The sequence below is a fragment of the Chionomys nivalis genome, chromosome 20 (assembly GCF_950005125.1).
Source record: "Chionomys nivalis chromosome 20, mChiNiv1.1, whole genome shotgun sequence".
Taxonomy (NCBI): domain Eukaryota; kingdom Metazoa; phylum Chordata; class Mammalia; order Rodentia; family Cricetidae; genus Chionomys; species Chionomys nivalis.
Genome location: NC_080105.1, coordinates 50279364 through 50300951, shown reverse-complemented (window position 1 = coordinate 50300951; position 21588 = coordinate 50279364). Strand labels below are relative to the sequence as shown.

The following is a 21588-nucleotide window of genomic DNA, read 5'->3' as shown; positions in this document are numbered from 1 at the left end:
CCACCCCACCCCCAAGATTCCAATTTTTTGCCCATCAGTCATGACTATTTCCCATAGCTGGGAGGATATCTATATGTTTTCCCTTGGGTTTACCCTCTTGTTTAGCTTCTTTAGGATCACAAATTATAGACTCAGTGGCCCCTATCCATGGTTAGAAACCAATTATGAGTGAGTACATCCCATGTTCTTCTTTTTGGGTCTGGGTTACCTCACTAAGGATCGTATTTTCTATTTCCATCCATTTGCATGCAAAATTCGAGAAGTCATTGTTTTTTACCGCAGAGTAGTACTCTAATGTGTATATATTCCACACTTTCTTCATCCATTCTTCCATTGAAGGGCATCTAGGTTGCTTCCAGGTTCTGGCTATTACAAATAATGCTGCTATGAACATAGTTGGACAAATGCTTTTGTCATATGATAGGGCATCTCTTGGGTATATTCCCAAGAGTGGTATTGCTGGGTCCAGGGGTAGGTTGATCCCAATTTTTCTGAGAAACCGCCACACTGATTTCCAAAGTGGTTGCACAAGTTTGCAGTCCCACCAGCAATGGATGAGGGTACCCCTTTCTCCACAACCTCTCCAGCAAAGGCTATCCTTGGTGTTTTTGATTTTAGCCATTCTGACAGGTGTAAGATGATATCTCAAAGTTGTTTTGATTTGCATTTCTCTGATCGCTAAGGAGGTTGAGCATGACCTTAAGTATCTTTTGGCCATTTTAACTTCTTCTGTTGAGAATTCTCTGTTCAGTTCAGTGCCCCATTTTTTAATTGGGTTAATTATCCTTTTAAAGTCTAGTTTCTTGAGTTCTTTATATATTTTGGAGATCAGACCTTTGTCTGTTGCGGGGTTGGTGAAGATCTTCTCCCAGTCAGTAGGCTGCCTTTTTGTCTTAATGACAGTGTCCTTTGCTTTACAGAAGCTTCTCAGTTTCAGGAGGTCCCATTTATTCAATGTTGTCCTTAATGTCTGTGCTGCTGGGGTTATACATAGGAAGCGATCTCCAGTGCCCATATGTTGTAGGGTACTTCCCATTTTCTCTTCTATCAGGTTCAGTGTTTTCAGATTGATATTGAGGTCTTTGATCCATTTGGACTTGAGTTTTGTGCATGGTGATAGATATGGGTCTATTTTCATTCTTCTACAGGTTGACATCCAATTGTGCCAGCACCATTTGTTGAAGATGCTTTCTTTCTTCCATTGTATACTTTTAGCTCCTTTATCAAAAATCAGTTGTTCATAGGTTTGTGGGTTAAAATCCGGGTCTTCTATACGATTCCATTGGTCGACTTCTCTGTTTTTATGCCAGTACCACGCTGTTTTCATTACTGTAGCTCTGTAATAGAGTTTGAAGTCAGGGATGGTAATGCCTCCAGAAGTTCCTTTATTGTATAAGATTGTTTTGGCTATCCTGGGTTTTTTGTTTCTCCATATAAAGTTGATTATTGTCCTTTCAAGATCTGTGAAGAATTTTGATGGGATTTTAATGGGGATTGCATTGAATCTATAAATTGCCCTTGGTAGAATTGCCATTTTTACTATGTTGATTCTCCCAATCCAAGAGCAAGGGAGATCCTTCCATTTTCTGGTATCCTCTTCAATTTCTTTCTTCAATGCCTTAAAGTTTTTGTCAAATAGATCTTTCACTTCCTTGGTTAGAGTTACCCCAAGATATTTTATGCTGTTTGTGGCTATCGTGAAAGGTGATGATTCTCTTATTTCTCTCTCTGCTTCCAGATCCTTTGTGTATAAGAGGGCGACTGATTTTTTGGAGTTGATCTTGTATCCTGCCACATTACTAAAGGCGTTTATCAGCTGTAGGAGTTCTTTGGAGGAGTTTTTGGGGTCGCTCATGTACACTATCATATCATCTGCAAATAATGCAAGTTTAACTTCTTCCTTTCCAATTTGAATCCCCTTTATCCCCTTATGTTGTCTTATTGCTATTGCTAAAACTTCGAGAACTATATTGAAGAGGTATGGAGAGAGTGGACAGCCTTGGCGTGTTCCTGATTTTAGTGGGATGGCTTTAAGTTTCTCTCCATTTAATTTGATATTAGCTGTCGGCTTGCTGTATATAGCTTTAATTATATTTAGGTATGACCCTTGTATCCCTAATCTCTCCAAGACTTTTATCATAAAGGGATGTTGAATTTTGTCAAATGCTTTTTCAGCATCTAATGAAACGATCATATGGTTTTTTTCTTTCAGTTTATTTATATGATGGATTACATTGATAGATTTGCGTATGTTAAACCAGCCCTGCATCTCTGGTATGAAGCCTACTTGATCATAATGGATAATTTTTCTAATGTGTTCTTGGATTCGGTTTGCCAGAATTTTGTTGAGGATTTTTGCGTCGATGTTCATGAGTGAGATTGGCCTGTAATTCTCTTTCTTGGTTGTGTCTTTGTGTGGTTTTGGTATCAGAGTTACTGTAGCTTCATAAAAGGAATTTGGCAATGACTCTTCTGTTTCTATATTGTGAAATACATTAAGGAGAATAGGTATTAGGTCTTCTTGGAAGTTCTGGTAGAATTCTGCATTGAAACCATCTGGTCCTGGACTTTTTTTGGAAGGGAGGTTTTTGATAACAGCTTCTAATTCTTCACGACTAACCGGTCTATTTAGGTTGTTCACCTGGTCCTGGTTTAACTTTGGTAAATGGTATTTATCTAAAAAAGCGTCCATTTCTTTTACATTTTCCAGTTTTGTGGCATACAGGCCTTTGTAGTAAGATCTAATGATTCTCTGAATTTCCTCTGTGTCTGTGGTTATGTCTCCCTTTTCATTTCTGATCTTATTAATTTGCAAATTCTCTCTCTGCCGTTTGATTAGTTTGGATAGGGGTTTATCAATCTTGTTGATTTTCTCCAGGAACCAGCTTTTTGATTCATTGATTCTTTCAATTGTTTTCTGTGTCTCTATTTTGTTGATTTCAGCCCTCAGTTTGATTATTTCCAGTCTTCTACCCCTTCTAGGTGAGTCTGCTTCTTTTTTTTCTAGAGCTTTCAGGTGGGCTGTTAAGTCTCCAATGTGTGCTTTCTCTGTTTTCTTTAAGTGGGCAGTTAGTGCTATGAACTTTCCTCTCAGAACTGCTTTCATAGTGTCCCATAGGTTTGAGTATGTTGTTTCTTTATTTTCATTGTCTTCAAGGAAGAGTTTAATTTCTTTCTTTATTTCTTCCTTAATCCAGGAATGGTTCAGTAGTTGACTATTCAGTTTCCATGAGTTTGTAGGCTTTCTGGGGGTAGCATTGTTGCAGAATTCTAGCTTTAATCCATGGTGATCTGATAAGATACAGGTGGTTATTAATATTTTTTTGTAACTGTGGATGTTTGCTTTGTTACCGAGTATGTGGTCGATTTTTGAGAAGGTTCCATGAGCTGCAGAGAAGAAGGTATATTCTTTCCTATTTGGGTGGAATATTCTATAGATGTCTGTTAAGTCCATTTGATTCATTACCTCCATTAATTCTCTTATTTCTCTGTTAGGTTTCTGTCTACTTGACCTGTCCATTGGTGAGAGAGGAGTATTAAAGTCTCCTACTATTAATGTGTGCGGTTTGATGGCTGCCTTGAGTTTTAACAATGTTTCTTTTACGTACGTGGGTGCTTTTATATTAGGGGCATAGATATTCAGGATTGAGACTTCATCCTGATAAATTGTTCCTGTTATGAGTAGAAAATGTCCCTCTCCATCTCTCCTGATTGATTTAAGTTTGAAGTCAACTTTGTTAGAAATTAGTATGGCCACCCCTGCTTGTTTCTTAGGTCCATTTACTTGATAAGCCTTATCCCAACCCTTTATTCTGAGTAGGTGCCTGTCTTTGTGGTTGAGGTGTGTTTCTTGTAAACAGCAGAATGTTGGATCCTGTTTTCGTATCCAATCTCTTAGTCTGTGCCTTTTTATAGGAGAGTTGAGTCCATTGACATTAAGTGATATTAATGACCAGTGGTTGTTAACTCCGGTCATTTTTTAAGTTGGAAATTTTGTGTGTTCCCCTTCTTTGTGTTGCGCTGGTGAAGGGTCTCTAGTTGTCTGAGATATTGTGGTCCTTGTTGGACTCCTTGGTTAGTGATTTTCCTTCTATTACTTTCTGTAAGGCTGGATTTGTGGCTACGTATTGTTTAAATTTGTTTTTATCCTGGAAAATTTTGTTTTCTCCATTTATAGTGAACGAAAGCTTGGCTGGGTATAGTAGTCTGGGCTTGCATCCATGGTCTCTTAGTTTCTGCAGTACATCTATCCAGGACCTTCTGGCTTTCATGGTTTCCATAGAGAAGTCAGGTGTAAGTCTGATAGGTTTACCTTTATAAGTAACTTGGCCTTTTTCCTTTGCTGCTCTTAGTATTCTTTCTTTATTCTGTATGCTTTGTGTTTTGATTATTATATGGCGAGAGGATGTTTTTTTTTGATCCAGCCTATTCGGTGTTCTGTATGCTTCTTGAATCTTCATAGGTATATCTTTCTTTAGGTTGGGAAAGTTTTCTTCTATAATTTTATTAAATATATTTTCTGGACCGTTGAGCTGCGCTTCTTCTCCTTCTTCTATTCCTATTATTCTTAGGTTTGGTCTTTTTATTGTGTCCCATATTTCCTGAATGTTTTGTGATGAGAATTTGTTGGCCTTGCTGTTTTCTTTGATCAGCGTGTTTATTTTCTCTATGGTATCTTCAGAATCTGAGATTCTTTCTTCTATCTCTTGTATTCTGTTGGTTATGCTTGCTTCTGTAGTCTCTATTCGTTTACCTAGATTTTCCCTGTCCAGCTGACCTTCTGTTTGTGTTTTCTTCTTTGCCTCCATTTCAGTTTTTAAGTCTTGAACTGTTTCCATTATCTGTTTGATTGTTTTTCCTTGGTTTCCTAGGGTATCATTCACTGATTTACTCAATTCTTCAAACTTTCTGTTATACTTCTCATCCATTTCTATAAGGGCATTTTTTACATGTTGTTTAAGGGCGTCAATCACTTTCATAAAGTCAATTTTATCTACATCTTCATGATTAAGGTGTTCATGTCCACCTGTTGGGAGGTCGCTGGGTTCTGGTGGTTTCATATAGTTTTTCAGATTGTTAGGTGAATTCTTGCATTGGCGCCTGCCCATCTCTTTCTCCGAATGCTCCCCTCTGGATCTTCTTTTTCCGGATCAGGTCTCCTTGCCTACTGATGTACCTTCCCAGTGATGGCTCTCTGCAGTGCTAGTCTCCTGGTGTTATAGTGATGTCTCTCCTTGCTTGTTGCAGGCAGGCCAGTGAGACAAAGGAGGTCTCGTCTGCCTACTTGCCCTGAGGATTTGCCCCCAGCGCCAGACAGACTGAGCTGGATGGTGTTATGTGCCCAAAGAGGAAAGGGGACAGAAGGAAGAAGGGTTCTGGATGCAAGCTGGGTGGGACAAGAAGAGAGAGGCAGTATGGGGGGGTAGAGCCCCTGCAGGGAGCCCGGGGAGTATAGGGAGGGGGATGAGGGACTTCAGAGTTCCCTGTCCAGGGCTGCTTCCGCCGCCACTGGTCACAAACTCACCGCCCTGCTGTCCCTCCTGGTGCCGAGATCAGATCTCCGTGCAGGTTGGGTAGTTCGTAAACAAAGCGCCTACCTTGGTTGGTGCAGGCGGGCCAGTGAGACAAAGGAGGTCTCGCCTGCCTACTTGCCCTGAGGATTTGCCCCCAGCGCCAGACAGACTGAGCTGGATGGTGTTATGTGCCCAAAGAGGAAAGGGGACAGAAGGAAGAAGGGTTCTGGATGCAAGCTGGGTGGGACAAGAAGAGAGAGGCAGTATGGGGGGGTAGAGCCTCTGCAGGGAGCCCGGGGAGTATAGGGAGGGGGATGAGGAACTTCAGAGTTCCCTGTCCAGGGCTGCTTCCGCCGCCACTGGTCATAAACTCACCGCCCTGCTGTCTCTCCTGGTGCCGAGATCAGATCTCCGTGCAGGTTGGGTAGTTCGTAAACAAAGCGCCTACCTTGGTTGGTGCAGGCGGGCCAGTGAGACAAAGGAGGTCTCGCCTGCCTACTTGCCCTGAGGGTTTGCCCCCAGCGCCAGACAGACTGAGCTGGATGGTGTTATGTGCCCAAAGAGGAAAGGGGACAGAAGGAAGAAGGGTTCTGGATGCAAGCTGGGTGGGACAAGAAGAGAGAGGCAGTATGGGGGGGTAGAGCCCCTGCAGGGAGCCCGGGGAGTATAGGGAGGGGATGAGGAACTTCAGAGTTCCCTGTCCAGGGCTGCTTCCGCCGCCACTGGTCACAAACTCACCGCCCTGCTGTCTCTCCTGGTGCCGAGATCAGATCTCCGTGCAGGTTGGGTAGTTCGTAAACAAAGCGCCTACCTTGGTTGGTGCAGGCGGGCCAGTGAGACAAAGGAGGTCTCGCCTGCCTACTTGCCCTGAGGATTTGCCCCCAGCGCCAGACAGACTGAGCTGGATGGTGTTATGTGCCCAAAGAGGAAAGGGGACAGAAGGAAGAAGGGTTCTGGATGCAAGCTGGGTGGGACAAGAAGAGAGAGGCAGTATGGGGGGGTAGAGCCCCTGCAGGGAGCCCGGGGAGTATAGGGAGGGGGATGAGGGACTTCAGAGTTCCCTGTCCAGGGCTGCTTCCGCCGCCACTGGTCACAAACTCACCGCCCTGCTGTCTCTCCTGGTGCCGAGATCAGATCTCCGTGCAGGTTGGGTAGTTCGTAAACAAAGCGCCTACCTTGGTTGGTGCAGGCGGGCCAGTGAGACAAAGGAGGTCTCGCCTGCCTACTTGCCCTGAGGATTTGCCCCCAGCGCCAGACAGACTGAGCTGGATGGTGTTATGTGCCCCAAGAGGAAAGGGGACAGAAGGAAGAAGGGTTCTGGATGCAAGCTGGGTGGGACAAGAAGAGAGAGGCAGTATGGGGGGGTAGAGCCTCTGCAGGGAGCCCGGGGAGTATAGGGAGGGGGATGAGGAACTTCGGCAGTTGGTTCTTGTTGGCGTCCTTTTTGATCTCAGTTCTTCGTGCTCATGGGCAGCATTGTGGGCGTGTTCTGGGTGATATTAGACAGGTGCCTCTCACATGTTGAGGATGAACACAGCGGGTTCGGCAGGAACACCCCGGTCACTTGATAGACCTAGTGAACAGAGAACATGGGCACTGAGTGCATGGTCAGACATGGATGGTAAAGAGTATTGAGATATTTTGTGCTGAATCAACTGGCTATGGCACATGCCTTCCTTAGACCCGGCTATTAACAACTCTGTCAACAGAAGTCAATACCCACAACAAGGGTTCATCACTTGGGACTTGGGACTTTGCTCAACAGTCTTCACTTCTGTGTACTACTGGTCCTCCACACAGACACTCAGCTTATTAGTGGCCCAGATTCAAAATTATCCTCGATAAGTGTAATATTCTCTCTTTACCTAACTTGACCTGTTTTGATTCAGAAAGGATTTAGGTCTGTTCATATCTTAAGCTTGTTGAGTTAGGGACAGATCATAGAGCCAAGTCTTCAGAGGAAGAACATTTCTTAAATGCATTTGTCTCTGACTTTTCAATCTTCAAATAACTTTAAATTTAATTAACTTTCAATCCTGTTAACTTTAAGTGTGGAAGTTAAAGCCCAGAAAAGTTAAAGGAGTTTCCAAGCAATGTGGACCTTTCCTGACTCTCATCCACAGCCTTTGGCCAATTTTCTCTTCTAACTCTAGTCCTCTATCATGTGGATGTGTTCATCTGCTTCCTTGAAGACCAGAGCTTTCAAGCCCTCCAAAGGAGATGGACATGGCCTGGTCCTTTTCTGATGGCTGCATCTAGTAAGGTGTTTCCTCAACTTCTTGCAGAAGAGACTCAGCCTGGGCTTGGAGGACCACCAGAAGGGTGGTGATAAGGACAAATGTCTTCATGGCTGAGAATCACCTGGAGGATGGATGAGCAGGAACCAAGTGTGTGTGGCATGAGGATTCATCCTGTATTTATAGTTCTGTTAGGAGAAAGGCAGGGACAAGGTTTGCTGATCGGGAAAGGCGGCATTGGTGAGGAAAAGGGGAGCTTTCCCCTCAAACCCCATTGATGTCTCTCTGTTCTCACAGCTTCCAGCAATGGTTCTGAGTTTAGTGTCTGGTTGCAGAACAGCACTATGGTGAGGATATCGTTATCATTCCCTATTGCCTGAGTCAACATTTTATCACTAATATTTGAAGAAGAAAAACAAAATGCTGAAGTATCCTTCTCATTAATATTTTTGAACAGTTTAGAAAAATGTTATTAATTCTTTTTTAGACATCTTTTAGACTTTGGCAAGGGAAACCATTGTTCCCTGGGACTTTCTTAACGGAGCTCCTGAGACATTCTCAAAGTCCCGTACACTTGTAAGAAACCCAGAATAGAAGAAAATAGACTTGGCCTGGACACAGGAGCCTGTTTTCAAGGCCTATCTAAGGCACTGGTGTATACAGTGGACAGTGTTGCTTAAAGATAAATCCAGATATTTAATGGGCTTATGGTACTCTGTTTTATTTTTAGTAAGCATACAAAAATGACACTTTCATATACGCACCAATAACTAACATTCTTCAAGGACACCATGGTTCTTTAAGTGGGGACTACCGAAGTCACTTTAGTCCAAAGTTGTCAGAGCAACTAGATAGTCACAAGCAGTAAAATGCAATGGAGTTCTACCACATACCAAGTATAAAACTCACCCAAGAGGGAACCAGAGTCTGTGAGCTGACACCTGAATATTAAAGACCAAGAAGACAGGTGAGTGCTCATGTCTTAAGATTAGCAGTGAACAAAGGAAACATGTGTTCAACATCAGAATTAGTGGCTTTAGCTGTGAAGGACACATTTAGGAAAGCCAGTAGAGTGATCACAGCCACTGTAGTGGGCGTGTTTGCTTATGTGAGCCAGGGATTTGCTAGACAGCCCACTCTGGCATGGGCATTGCTATCTTCCTGCCTGCTTCACCCTGGTGCTGGAGTCATGAGCCTGTGCCATGAGGCCCAACCTCAATTGTGTTTGAAGGAACTTGGTTTTTAGAAAATACTAGATACCTAGGTCATGAGGAGTCAGGACTAAAGCTTCTCCATTGGGTACAGAGACTGTTCCTCAAAGGCCATCCCTGACATTACTGCAGAGTCACAACATTTAGACACTCTCTAGCCCTTCTTGGATGAGTTCCATTAAACTGCAGGGATATATATTATTGGAAGTGTGGGATGTGATTTTGAGGATTAATGAATGTTCCTTACCTGTTCTAAAAACAGTAGATTGCAGCAGAGAGCAGTAACATGGCAGCTGATAAATATTTAAGCAGCTGGGGATCAAGGGAGCTTATCATTTTTTCATTGCTCATCCAGTAATCATAGTCAGCCATCAAAGAGATGCAGCTTGTGGTGTAAGCAGAAATCCTGGATCATCAAAAGGTTGAAGGAGAATAAGGGAGTCTTGTGTGGTTTTCATCCACATTTCCATGCCTTCCCTTACAAATAGGCAAACACTAAACTCTAACCCTATTCTGAAGGATCCAGTTTTCTTTGATCCACCTTCTAGTGACCAAATACAAACAAGATAAGTGTCCCGCACCCCGCCCATCAGATGTCATTAGACTGAAGAGGAGCCTCTAGGATGGCAGTCATGCAGGTCTTAGCTCTGCTCTGTGTTTGACTCTTCACTCCACTCCTACTCCCACAATTAAGCCAGTTTAACCACCAGTCATCTAGAAGTCCGCATTGAAACAGAGTCTGTTGCGTCCCAGGTCCGTTTGCCTATGCTCAGCTTCTCCAGGGAGCTTCCATACTGAAATGTCTTTCTGCATGAGACACTGACCAAGAATTCATAGTAAAGAAAGACCAGCTCCATCAGAAGAGGACATGGCAGGCATGGAGGTGGCACAGCTGTCCTAAAGGCTCTTCTTTCACCAGAGTCTTCAGAGGCCTCTCAGAACAGTAGGCATCAAGTTCCAGTCTTCTGAACTCTTCACAGTGACCACAATAGATCCAAAGCAAGCACTCCAAGAAGAACGAACGAGATTCCATAAAAAGAGGCTGGAATCTGGGAATTAGGAGATCTTCTGAACATCAGTGAGGGTAGAGTTCACAAAAACAACCATGGACTCCTTCTCATCCCTTCTGATTTTGGAAGGCCTGGGAATCTATTTTGCTAGAGTTAAACTAGTAACTTCCATGCATTCTCACATGTTTATATTTAAATATGTCTGATGAATTTGTGGATGGTTGTTAAAGTTTGGAAGCTCAAGGCCTCCGGTTCCCTCTGTAGTCCACCATGCTCAGCTCAGTACCCAGGCACCTGTACAAGAGGCATGAGCTGGAGTGGCTACTGAGGACCCTGTTCTCTGGCACCTTATCCCTCCTGCTGTACCTCCCTGTGTCCTGGCATGTCTTGTTGTGTGGGCGATGTCAGGCACATTTTCCAACTGCTTAGTACTAATTGAGAAGTATAGATAAAGGTATCTTAAGACACCTACACCTAGTTATCTTAAGGTATAGATAAAGACATGAGCACATGGATTTCATGTTTCTAAAAGCCTGGGCTACTTATATCAATTCCATCTTCACTGGATGTGGACAGATATAGTCTGGCGATGAGCATATCTGGGTGGAATTTCCTGCTTTGACTCCTACTTAGTGTCTTTGCTGCTAACCTTTCTTTTCCAGAAGTATTTTATTAATTAAATTTATTCATTTATTTTACATCCTGACTGCAGTTTCTTCCCCTTCCTCTCCTCATTCCTTCCCTGTTCCTCCCTTCTGCCTCACCTCAATCTACTCCTCCTCCGTTCCTATTCTGAAAGGGGCAGGCCTCCTATAGGTGTCAACAAAGCAAGGCATATCAAGTTGAGGTAAAACTGAGCTCTATTCTATTAAGGCTTGGTAAGGCAACCCAATATTTGGAATAGGTTCCCAAAAGCCTGTCAAAGCTCCAGAGAAGGCCGAGCCCCCACTGCTAGGAATTCCATATGTTTGTTACACATATGTAAAAGGCCTAGGTCAGTTCCATGTGGACTTCTTAACTGTTGGCCCAGTGTCTTTGAGCTCCTATGAGCCCAGGTTAGTTGTCTCTGTGATAACCTTGACACCCTGACTCTTACAATCCTTTCTCCTTCTCTTCAAAAGGATTTATGGAGTTCAGCCCAGTGCTTGTCTGTGGATCTCTGGATCTGTTCCCATCAGCTACTGAACAAAGGCTCTCTGATGACAATTAGGGTTGTCACCAATCTGATTACAGAAGACGGCCAGTTCAGACCACCTCTCCACTATTGTGAGGAGTCTTAGGGTCATTCTTGTCGATTTGTGGCCATTTCCCTTGCACCAGGTTTCTACACGGCCTTCAAATTGTCCCCTGGCCCATCAAGATATCTCTTTGATTACTCTCTCCTTCTATTCTGCCCCTGATCCCTTATGTTCCCATCGTCGCCTGCCCTCAGTTTACCCAGGAAATCTCTTCTCCTTCCTCTTCCCAGGGACACTCATGAGTCCCTCTTTGACTTCTCCTTGTTACCTCTCCTCTCTGGGACTGTGGAATGTAGCATGTGCTAACCTTTCTTAACGCTACTTAAAGTTGTGTCTGTGAAGGTGATACAAATGTAGGGCTTTATGGGCACATACATATATGATCTCAGCATATTCAGCTAAATCCTAACATTCAAAATGAGGATGCTGGCATCTTTGAGAAGTCAGGTCATTGGGACTCTGGAAACTTGAAGATAATCATGATGTTTTCTGCCTCCCCATAGCCAATGGCTTTGAATGTGGTTCTCATCTAAATGAGGCGGAGTAATAAGATAAGAGATGGAAATTATTACAATAGAATCGACCTCTCTTATTAATCACCAGAAGCCTGTGTGATATAGCTTTGATATTCCTATGATCTGCAGTCCAGAATTTCTTTACAGTATTTTGGTACTTGATTCTCAGAGTCTTCCTTGGAGACAACAGACAAGCACAAGCACACAGAGAAAAAGAGCTTGCTGCAAGGACTTTATTTAGATAGAAAATAGGAAGAAACTCAAGGACACAGCATGGGACAAACAGTATCCTTCAGGTTTTCAACTACTATGAAAACGTAGTCATCTTGTTCTTAATTATCGGCGGCAACAGAGTTGGTAGATGAAGTTACGGTCCCTGCAGGAGCCAACAAGTCGTTCTGGAAAACGACAGCCTCCTCTTCTGCAATAGCAGGTCACGCCTGACCTCACATCTGGGGATACAAAAACCACAGGAAGCACTCAGTGCCCAAGTCAGCAGGATGGAAGAGACCCTGGGTAAGACACGTGCTAGGTGAAGTGGTCCCCACAGTCATCATTACTGACAGCAGCGTGAGCAGTCACAATCAATACGAGTAGATGTGCATGTTAAACATCGGACCTGCACAAAACTAAAGACCAATAACAATTTGTCTTAATTCTGTTTCTTTTCATTTTTGTTCTCCTACCATCACACATATTTTGTGCATCCGGCCATTATATAAAAATCTAAACACAAACCTCCAGATACTAAAATATAATAGACACAATAAAATATTCTCCATCTGACCAAGTCTACCAAGTTAGATATAGGAAAAAGAAACAGTGTTACTAATCGTTTTATGTATTAAACCCAGTGATAGTCATAAAATTATCTTGGAACAATAATCTTTGCAGAAAGAAATTGATTTATCGGGCTCTTGCTGTTGAATGTAAAAAATAAAGAAGTAATTAAGTCCCCTGGGTGAGCTGATTTCAGAGCTTATCTCCACCCCTTCTCCCTGCTCCTATCTCTAACATGCTGACGTCGCTCACCTGCATCTTGGAGAGCAGTGCTGACATCCCCTCCTAGGAATATGGATATACCCTGCCCATCCTCTCCCAGCTGCTCCTGGTCCAGAACCTCCCCGGCTCTTCCTAGGAGAGGTTCTGCCTGGGTCTGCAGGGCCAGCAGGAGAAGGGCGATGAGTAGATTGAGGGTCCTCATGGCTGTAGGTTTCCTAGGGGATGAAAAATCAGTAACCATGTTGGGGGGGGGGTATGTGAAGAGAAGGGTCCGAGACAGGCCCTGCAGTTGGACAAGGTTGACAGTGATAAGGAAGCACATCTGTCCTTAAGGTTCTCCTGATGCTCTTGTTCTCATGGCTTCCATGTCAAATGTCTCCACCTGTGTATCTGGTCATCGCCTTTGTTTTAAGCTAGTGAGGATGAGGAGGACTCTGCTACTGTTTTGGATTTTGTTCTTAGTACTTAAATGAGTGCTTACTTTTTAATTTTAAAATAGATGAGAAGAAGCGGCACTCTCGTGCTTGAGTTCAAGGACACAAAGACTCTACCTCTCTGAGGATGGACTCTGAGGCCTTCTGAAGTTGTCGACTCTGGGGTCAGACATGGATCCTGATGGTGCGTGTAAATCAAAGCTTTTTAGGGTTGGTTCTGATAGCACATTGACCTTATCAAACTATGGATGAAATGAACTCCTGTGATGCTGGGTAAAACACTGATCCAAAAAGGAGGAATGTTTGTTCTTTCTACCTCTCCGCATCCATGAGCGGCAATTGAGACAGTCAGTGTTAAAGCACACAACCCAATGATTTGATGCACAATTGGATGTTGATCTCCAATAAAATGAATTAAAGACACGAGACTTGAAAGTATAAAACTACGAGAAGAAAGTTCAGAGCAAGAATTGAACAGATATTTCTTGTATGGGAACAAAGCAAAGGCGGGCAAATGGGATTGTGCTGGACTGTACAACTTCTACATAGGAGAGGGAATGAGCATGGACGTGAAATGGCCAACTCGAGCATGGCAGGAAAGGTTGGCAAAGCATACACCTGATAAGAAACTATTATCTATATACAGGCGATACGTGCAAACCAAGTCAGACGATAAACGACAAACGACCCAAAAAGATATTCCTTAAAATAGAAAGACATTTTTCAGATTATATTATTCTCCTTACCTGAATGACAAGAAAGACATCTGTGTTTTGAAGAAAGCTTTGTGAATTTCCCCTTAACCAGTAACCACCATCCTTAGAAGCCACCAGAAGCCCACATAGGAAAGCCTGAGAAGTGTCTCTGCATATATGGGCATCCCAGGGCAAACATGCCTTTAGGAAATCAGTTGCATCTGGGCCTCAATGACATGCCCATACTTTGAAAATTAAGGGAATTTTGTTACTCACAGATCCTTGGGCTGTGCAGAGAGCAGAGCAGGAGAGATGGCACTCCTCTGTTCAGATCTTGGGGGCAACAGCAGCTGTGCCCTCATGGAGCAGACTTGCCCTATTTAATAGCCAGTTGGGATGTCCTATTTTTTTTTTTGTGGTTAATTTCTGTTGGGTGCTTCCAGCATCTGTGGTGCAAGGATGGTTACGCAAGTTGGAAAACTTGGGCCAAGGCAGGACTTCCCAGAGGGACCCCTTATCTGCCTTTTTCAGAACTAGACAGCACTTGCTTGCCCATCACTGCTTACACAGTTGAGCCGGTGCTGAACGGGCGTGTGAGATCACTGATGTCAGACAATATGAAAGAACATGAAGGAAATACATGGCTTATGAATCATGCTTTATACTTGGTGAAAATGACTAGAATAAATATTCAATGAATTTGTAGAGAAGAATTTGAAAGCTAATTCTCAGTGAGCCTCTCCGGGACCTAGGTCACAACTCTTAGAGATAGTTAAGCCTCCCTATTAGAGCTAATTAAGTCATTCAGAGGAGCAGGGATGTTGCACTATGATAAGATTGTACATTAGATTTGCAGTGTGACTGTAGTTACTGATGGAGTCTCCAGTGTGATTGATATGTCTACATCATGTCGTTCTCTGGAGGAACCAGATGCAACCTTTCTTGGCCACTAGTCAAGGACAAACAGTTATCTAGAGCAACATGGGCAAAACACTCATGAGATTGTTACTGGAGACATAATGCCTTCTGGTTGTCCCACAGACTGGACTGATAGCAGAGAGATTGGCAGTCAACAATCTAGCCAAGTGACGTGTCTTCAGAGGCGTTATGTGTAAACCAGTACTGGTCCTCTCTAAGGTTGTGATAGAACCAGCATGACCAGAATGGACATTGAATGCTGGAGATGCACCAGCTTCTCACCAGACAGTTCCTAGGAGGAAAAACAACATTTAAAGGTGACCTCAAATCCTGAGACACTTGCTCTCAGAATGCAGACTTGTCCCAGCTCCTCTTGAGAATCTTTTTGGTAATTTCTTGACCAGTAACAAAATCTCACACATGTCACCATGCTGTATTTTTGTTTCCAAGATTTAAATATTAATATTTTAATTTTCCTCTTACTGGATGATGTTGTTGTCTGAATGCTTAAGTCTCACTAAAATTAGCGTGTGGAAATCTTACTCCAAAAGTTAATGAAATTTACAAGTGGGGTCTTCTATCAGGGGATTGGGTTAAAAGGGAAAAACCCCCATGGATGGGGTAATTCTTTCATAAAAGAGGCTGAAGGAACTGCCTTGTTCCTTTTAGCAGGTGGGGACATTTCCTGAAACTGCCATTTATCAATCAGGAAATGGGACATCACCACAGAGTAAACCTTTTGACACTTTCATCTTAGACTTCATAGCCTACAGAACTGCAGGAAATTGGTACCATCTGCTGTGTATAATACGATTATCAATGGCTTGATACGTGGTGTTGTGTTATGTTGGATTTAATGGACTAAGACAGATGTTCACACTGGAACCCATCTGCCATACTTTGAGAAACTCTGAGTCGTGTGGAGGAGACCACAGGGGAGGAACCAAGGCCTCTTATGGTGGTAGAACAGAAACAGAGTCAGCTTGCTCATGACAAACTGGTTTGATTTATAATGTTTACAAATATCCATGATTAAAACCCACTCAGCTTCAGACAGAGACATCTGTCTGATGGTTCCCTCCTCCTGAGCCAGGATGGAAAGTAAGACTCTGAACGTCTTGTCTCAGCTCACAGTTCTGCTGAGCTTCCTCCTGACTGAAACCAGTAATGCTTGCTTACCAAGTTGGAGAGTTCTTCTGCAGTAAACTCTCCAAATCCGAGAGAACCACTTCTCCTTTTGCCCATGGCATTGATCAATGTCCAAGTGGAAAATTTGAGTTAGAACACATGAATGTGCTGTACGGAATCCATTCTTACTGTAATGATTTCTGACACAGCGGTAGAAAAACAGAGCATTGGCATGTATATAGCAAGAGAACCTGTGACCTATGGATTATTTTAGATGTCAATTTTTGCTTGGTCAATGTCTTATTTGTGAAGTGGGACTACATCATTTCACTTAATTTCTCAGGAATAACTGGGAACATATAACGAGTAAGTGGCATAAAGCCCTGTACTCACTGGGATGTTGTGGTGAGCAGTTTCTCGTTTATTTTTCATCTGAATTTCTGCAGTGGGGATGCAGGATTAGTGTGTAACCCAAGTGTAGTTCAGGTCTCTGTCCTTACGGAGAGATTTAATGAGAGGTGTATGACCTTCCCAATTGCTAGAACATAAGGGAAACCAGAAAGTGATTTTTTTTGCTATGAATTTAAGCTAGTAAAATTCCATATATCTGCCTTTCATTCACTCTGCCATCATATCAGAGCCACCAGAAAAAGAGAGAGATCTCAGTGTCTGTGCTACTGGGGTTATATTCAGGAAGTGATCTTTTGTGCCAATGCATTCAAAGCTACTTCCCACTTTCTCTATTATGAGGTTCAGTGTGACTAAATTTATGTTGAGGTCTCTGATCCATTTGGACTGGAGCTTTGTGCATGGAGACAGATATGACTCTATTTGCATTTTTCTACAGGTCAACATCAAGTTATGCCAGAACCATAATTTGAATACCAATCCCCAAAAACTTGTACCAGGGAAGTTTTGTTGAAGATGCCTTCTTTTTCCATTGTATAATTTTAGTTTCTTTGTCAAAAATCAGGTGTTCATAGACTGTGAATTAATAACAGAGTCTTTAATTCAATTTCATTTGTCCACCTGTCTGTTTTTGTGCCAGTATCAAGCTGTTTTCTTTATTATAGCTCTATAGTAGAGCTTGAAGTCAGGGACGGTGATGCCTCTAGAAGTTTCTATTTTGTACAGAATTTTTTGACTGTCCTGAGTTTTTTGTTTTTCCATATGAAGTTGAATATTGTTCTTTCAAGGTCTGGGATTTTTATGGGGATTGCATTGAAACTGTGGATTGATTTTGGTACGATTACCATTTTTGTTTACTATGTTGATCCTACCAAGAGCATGGGAAACCTTTCCACTTTCTGATATCTTCTTCAATTTCTTTCTTTAAAGACTTAAAGTTCTTGATATACAAGACTTTCACTTGTTTGGTCAGAATTACCTCAAGATATTTTATGTTGTTTGTGGCTATTGTAAACAGTAATGTTTCTCTGATTTCTTTCTTACACCATTTATCATCTGTATATAGGAGGGTTACTAGTTTTTTTGAGTTAATCTTGTATCCTGCCACATTATTGAAGGTGTTTATCAGATGTAGGAGTTCCCTAGTAGAAGTTTTGGAGGATTGGTATTCAAATTCAGATTATTTTGAAAATTAAAAAAAATGAAAGGAAGGAAGGAAGGAAGGAAGAGAAAAGGAAAGAAAGGCCAGGACCACACTTTTATTCCCTGAACCAACCACTTAATCTAGTCAAAATTCCTCCTTACAGTTCTCAAAGATTTGAGTGAGAATGCTGCCTCAACCTGGGGTGGTTACTGAACTCTGCATCTAAGACTCCAGTTAATACACATGGGAAACACGATCAATTCCAATACAGAGCATTCAATACAAAAGGGTTGGTTACAACTCTTCTAGGTATAGCCTGGGTATCAGAGTTCTCAGGTCATTCTAAAGCACAAATTTCCTGGGGCTAATTACCAAATAACCATGGTCACCCACATCAGAAGACCAGAAGGCAGTGGGGCAGGGTATAAACCATGAGTCTTAGGTGGACTCCCAAACGAGAGTGAATCTAGGCAAAGGCAAGTGTGTGGTTAAAAGGTTGAAGAGAGAGAGAGGAACACTGTCATCTGGGGTGGCAAAGCACTAAGAGAGACTGGGAAGGTGAACATCCAGGCCAGAGACTGGAGAACATTTTCCTCTAACCTGTAAATTTCTAAAATGATCTGTGGAGCTTTGAGTGACAAAGGAAAGTTCCCAAAGCACAGAAAAATATATTTTCTCAATCCCTTATATTCTATTTCTGGTTGTAGAAAGAGTTTAAAACACAAAACTCTCAAATGAAAGTAAGCATAAGTTGAAGATGTAGATATCTTTGTGTGTTGTTGCTCTGTATTTTGTACATTATTGTACATTATTGCCAAGAGATGGCATTGACCTTCATGTTCCACAGCGAATGAATTGATAAAGAGAATGTGGTTTGCATACACATTGCATGTGTGTATTGTCTGTGTTTGCACGTGTACCCATGGAACACGCTTCCATCATAAAAAGGTGGAATTGTCAATAACTGAGGGGATCCTGGAGGACACTTACCGTGTGAACTCCAGATGCACAAAGAGAAGGCAACATGTTCTCACATACAAGATAAAAACCAACGTCGTGCAAAGTGAGAATAGAATACTTGCTATTGGTGACTGGTAAGGTCAGGAGATGCTGAGGAGAGGTTGATCAATGGGTACAGAATTACATTTTAGGTAGGAGCAATAAGTTCTGGCCAACTATTATACAATAACATGACTATAAGTAGTAACGGACCGTGAATTTCAAAATAGCTAGGACAGTAGAATTTTAGTGTTTCACAATAAAGAAATTATAAGTGTGCGAGGTGTCAGACACGCTAATTCACCAATTTATTCATTTCACAGTCTGCATATGTATGTGTCAGCCCTTCCCATTATGCACCATAAATTTGCCCCATTACAATAGGTCAGTTTAAAAACAATGAGCTCTTTCATTTTACAAGAAGATTTCATCCCAAACTTCAAAAATGTGAAGGAAGAATACATGAGATTAGTGCATCCAGGGTCAAGAATTTGCAATAGGGAGAGAGATTAGAAGAAGTTTAGTGGGGAAGTTAGTCAACACAACAATGATTGTGTCATGTGTTTGCTGATTGACACTTACTGGAGTTATGCTAACTGTACCTGAAAACAAACCTATGTCCTAGATAATTACATTTCAAAATATGAAACCACATTTTGTTAAATCTTTTAAATTTACTTGGCCCAGGACACGAGTGACTTATTTAAGACAGATGTCTTATGTGACTTTGGCAACTGCATATTATGTGTGCAATTCACTGATCAGTATTCTGTGATATTTGAGGTGAGAAGAGGTGTACTGGCTAGAGTTACACTTTCTCTACTATGAGTTCAGTTGGTGCAGCTTGTACCTACCATGGCCCAGCACAGATAGTTATAGCCGCTGCCAAGCAAAATGCTTCTAGCATCCTTTCTTCCTCAAGGGGCGATGGGGTGTTCTATTCTTCCATCACATTTCCTTCCTTATTGAATGTCCACAAGAACATCTGCTGTGAACCCACATTGTCTGTGCTGCTGGAGTCTGCAATCTAAGGGGTCATTGCTGCTGTATTTCCATCAGATATCACACATAGCTCCCTTAGGGACTGTGTAACGTCCTCGAGACTGAGTCTTAGCACCCTGTAGCACCTGGAGACTCCAGGCTGGAGGGAGAACTGTCTGTTGATTTCTTTATTTTTCTTGGAACCACTTCCAGCTGCATTAATCCCACCAAAGCTAGAAAGTAACTCACTTGAGTGTACATTGCCGAGCACACAGGGGTCATTGGGCACATCACTTTCTGTATGTGAAGAACAGTCTTCTCTGTAGAGAACACACCCTGTCATCCACAGACACAGGTGCTGCAGATAATGCGCACATCAGAGAGTAGGGTGACTTGCTTTTTTTCCTACCCATTCGGACTCTGTACAGAACTTTTTTTCTAACAATAATAAAGTTGTCTCTATGGAGCCAAAAACAACTCAGGGCTTAGAAGGCAGAGGCATAATCCAGGCCTGCTCACTGAAACTTCAACACTTTTTAAGGAGATGGTGGCTCTCTGAAAAATTAAGATATTAGTACTATAAAACATGAAGCCAAACGTGGTAGTCTTTCTTCACATGTAGGCAATGTTTTTGAGAGAAAGTTGAATCTACATGAAGGCAGAGGCAAAATTTAAGTACAAAATGTAGCAGGATTGTGTATGAACCCTTTACAGTTTGTGTATGAACCCTGTGACTATCCTAAATATTGTTGGTATTTGGAGTCACTATTTCGTAAATAAAGACTAAATTATTGTTTCATTGGCAAAGGTTTCCTTGAAGATTCTAGTATTTCATATCCAGAATACAGACTGAGCCTTATAGCAAATTCTGAAAGAATGCAAACACACAGGTAGTGCATTGCAAGCGCTTTACTGGAGATAAAAGAGAAGCACAAATGTGTGGCAATCAAAGACTTGTCTTGGGCCTCAGAGAGCACGGTCATCTTCTTGTTTCTGGGCTCCGTATTTAGGGGCAGCAGTAAAAGTAGAGTTTGCGGCCTCTTTTGCAGAATCCCCTGATGCGTTCTCGTAATCTGCAGTATCGTCTTCTACAGGAGCATGTCGAGAACTTTCTTGAGGCTGGAGACATACAGAAAGAATCAATAATTGAGTTTGCAGGTCAGCAGGATTGGATTACATCCAGTCCTATGAAGGTGTGTGATACAGCATGGGTATGTTTCGTTGGAATCATTACAGCCAACAGATGATCAACTCAATGCAAACAGAAATAATGTACTTAAGGAGTTTTGGTAATGTGCAGGACTTGACGTCCATTCTCAAGGGTTAATTTTTATCCCCCCTTTCTCACCATTCATATACTTGAGTGTACTTTTACAATGATTTGAGTTCCCATAGACAAAGAAAATTTAGAAATACCTAAGACTGCTTTTGTCTATGAGGATCTCCTCAATATATTGCTCTACATTCTGGTTAAATTCCTACATGTATTTTCAGAGCAAAAGCCTTATGAGAAAGAAACCAATTGACTTACTTCACTCTCACTATTACTGCTATGAATAAGAAATAGACAGAAGTAAGACAGAGTTACCAAGGGAGCCAGATTGATCTTGACAGGATTCCAGGGCTCATCTTCCACCCTCTCTCAGGAGACTCCAACCCGCTATCAACTGGGCATCACCACTCACCTGCATCTTGAAGAGCAGAGCCTTCTGGGTCCCCAAAGGAGATGGACACATCCTGGTCCTCTACCCCTGGCTGCACCTCATTTTTAGTCTCCTCAGCTGCTTCTGGAAGAAGATCAGCCTGGGCCAGGAAGGCCAGCAGGGCAAGGAGAGAGAGGAGAACAAGTGTTTTCATGGCTGAGAGTCACCTGGAGGGTGGGTGAGCAGGAGCCCAATGTGTAGGGACTGAGGAGCCCACCTGCATTTATAGGGCTGTCATGAGAAGGTGCCGAGACAGCCCTGTAGATAGAGAGGGCACGCACTGATGGGAACTGGGAGAGACTGTGGCCCTCAAGATCCCTTTGATGTTCCTGTGTTCTCACCTCTGCCATCATGGTGTCAATCTGTGTGTTCAGTGACAGCCCTCCCTTCCAGCTGTTGATTCCAGGGCCTTATTATCTTCTCCTGTTTCCCATCTGCTTGAGTATTTGCCT

General features: G+C 42.5%; 1 protein-coding gene across 1 annotated transcript; it reads right to left on the bottom strand.

The window, feature by feature from the left end:
* Window positions 1-20423: 20423 nt before the first annotated feature.
* Window positions 20424-21301, bottom strand: LOC130862755 (alpha-defensin 9-like). The gene is made up of 2 exons (XM_057752556.1): window positions 21119-21301; window positions 20424-20552 (listed from the first exon to the last, which is right to left on the bottom strand). The coding sequence occupies exons 1-2, from the start codon at window positions 21288-21290 to the stop codon at window positions 20440-20442; spliced, it is 285 nt and encodes a 94-aa protein (XP_057608539.1). The 5' UTR covers window positions 21291-21301; the 3' UTR covers window positions 20424-20439.
* Between the last annotated feature and the right edge of the window lie 287 nt (window positions 21302-21588).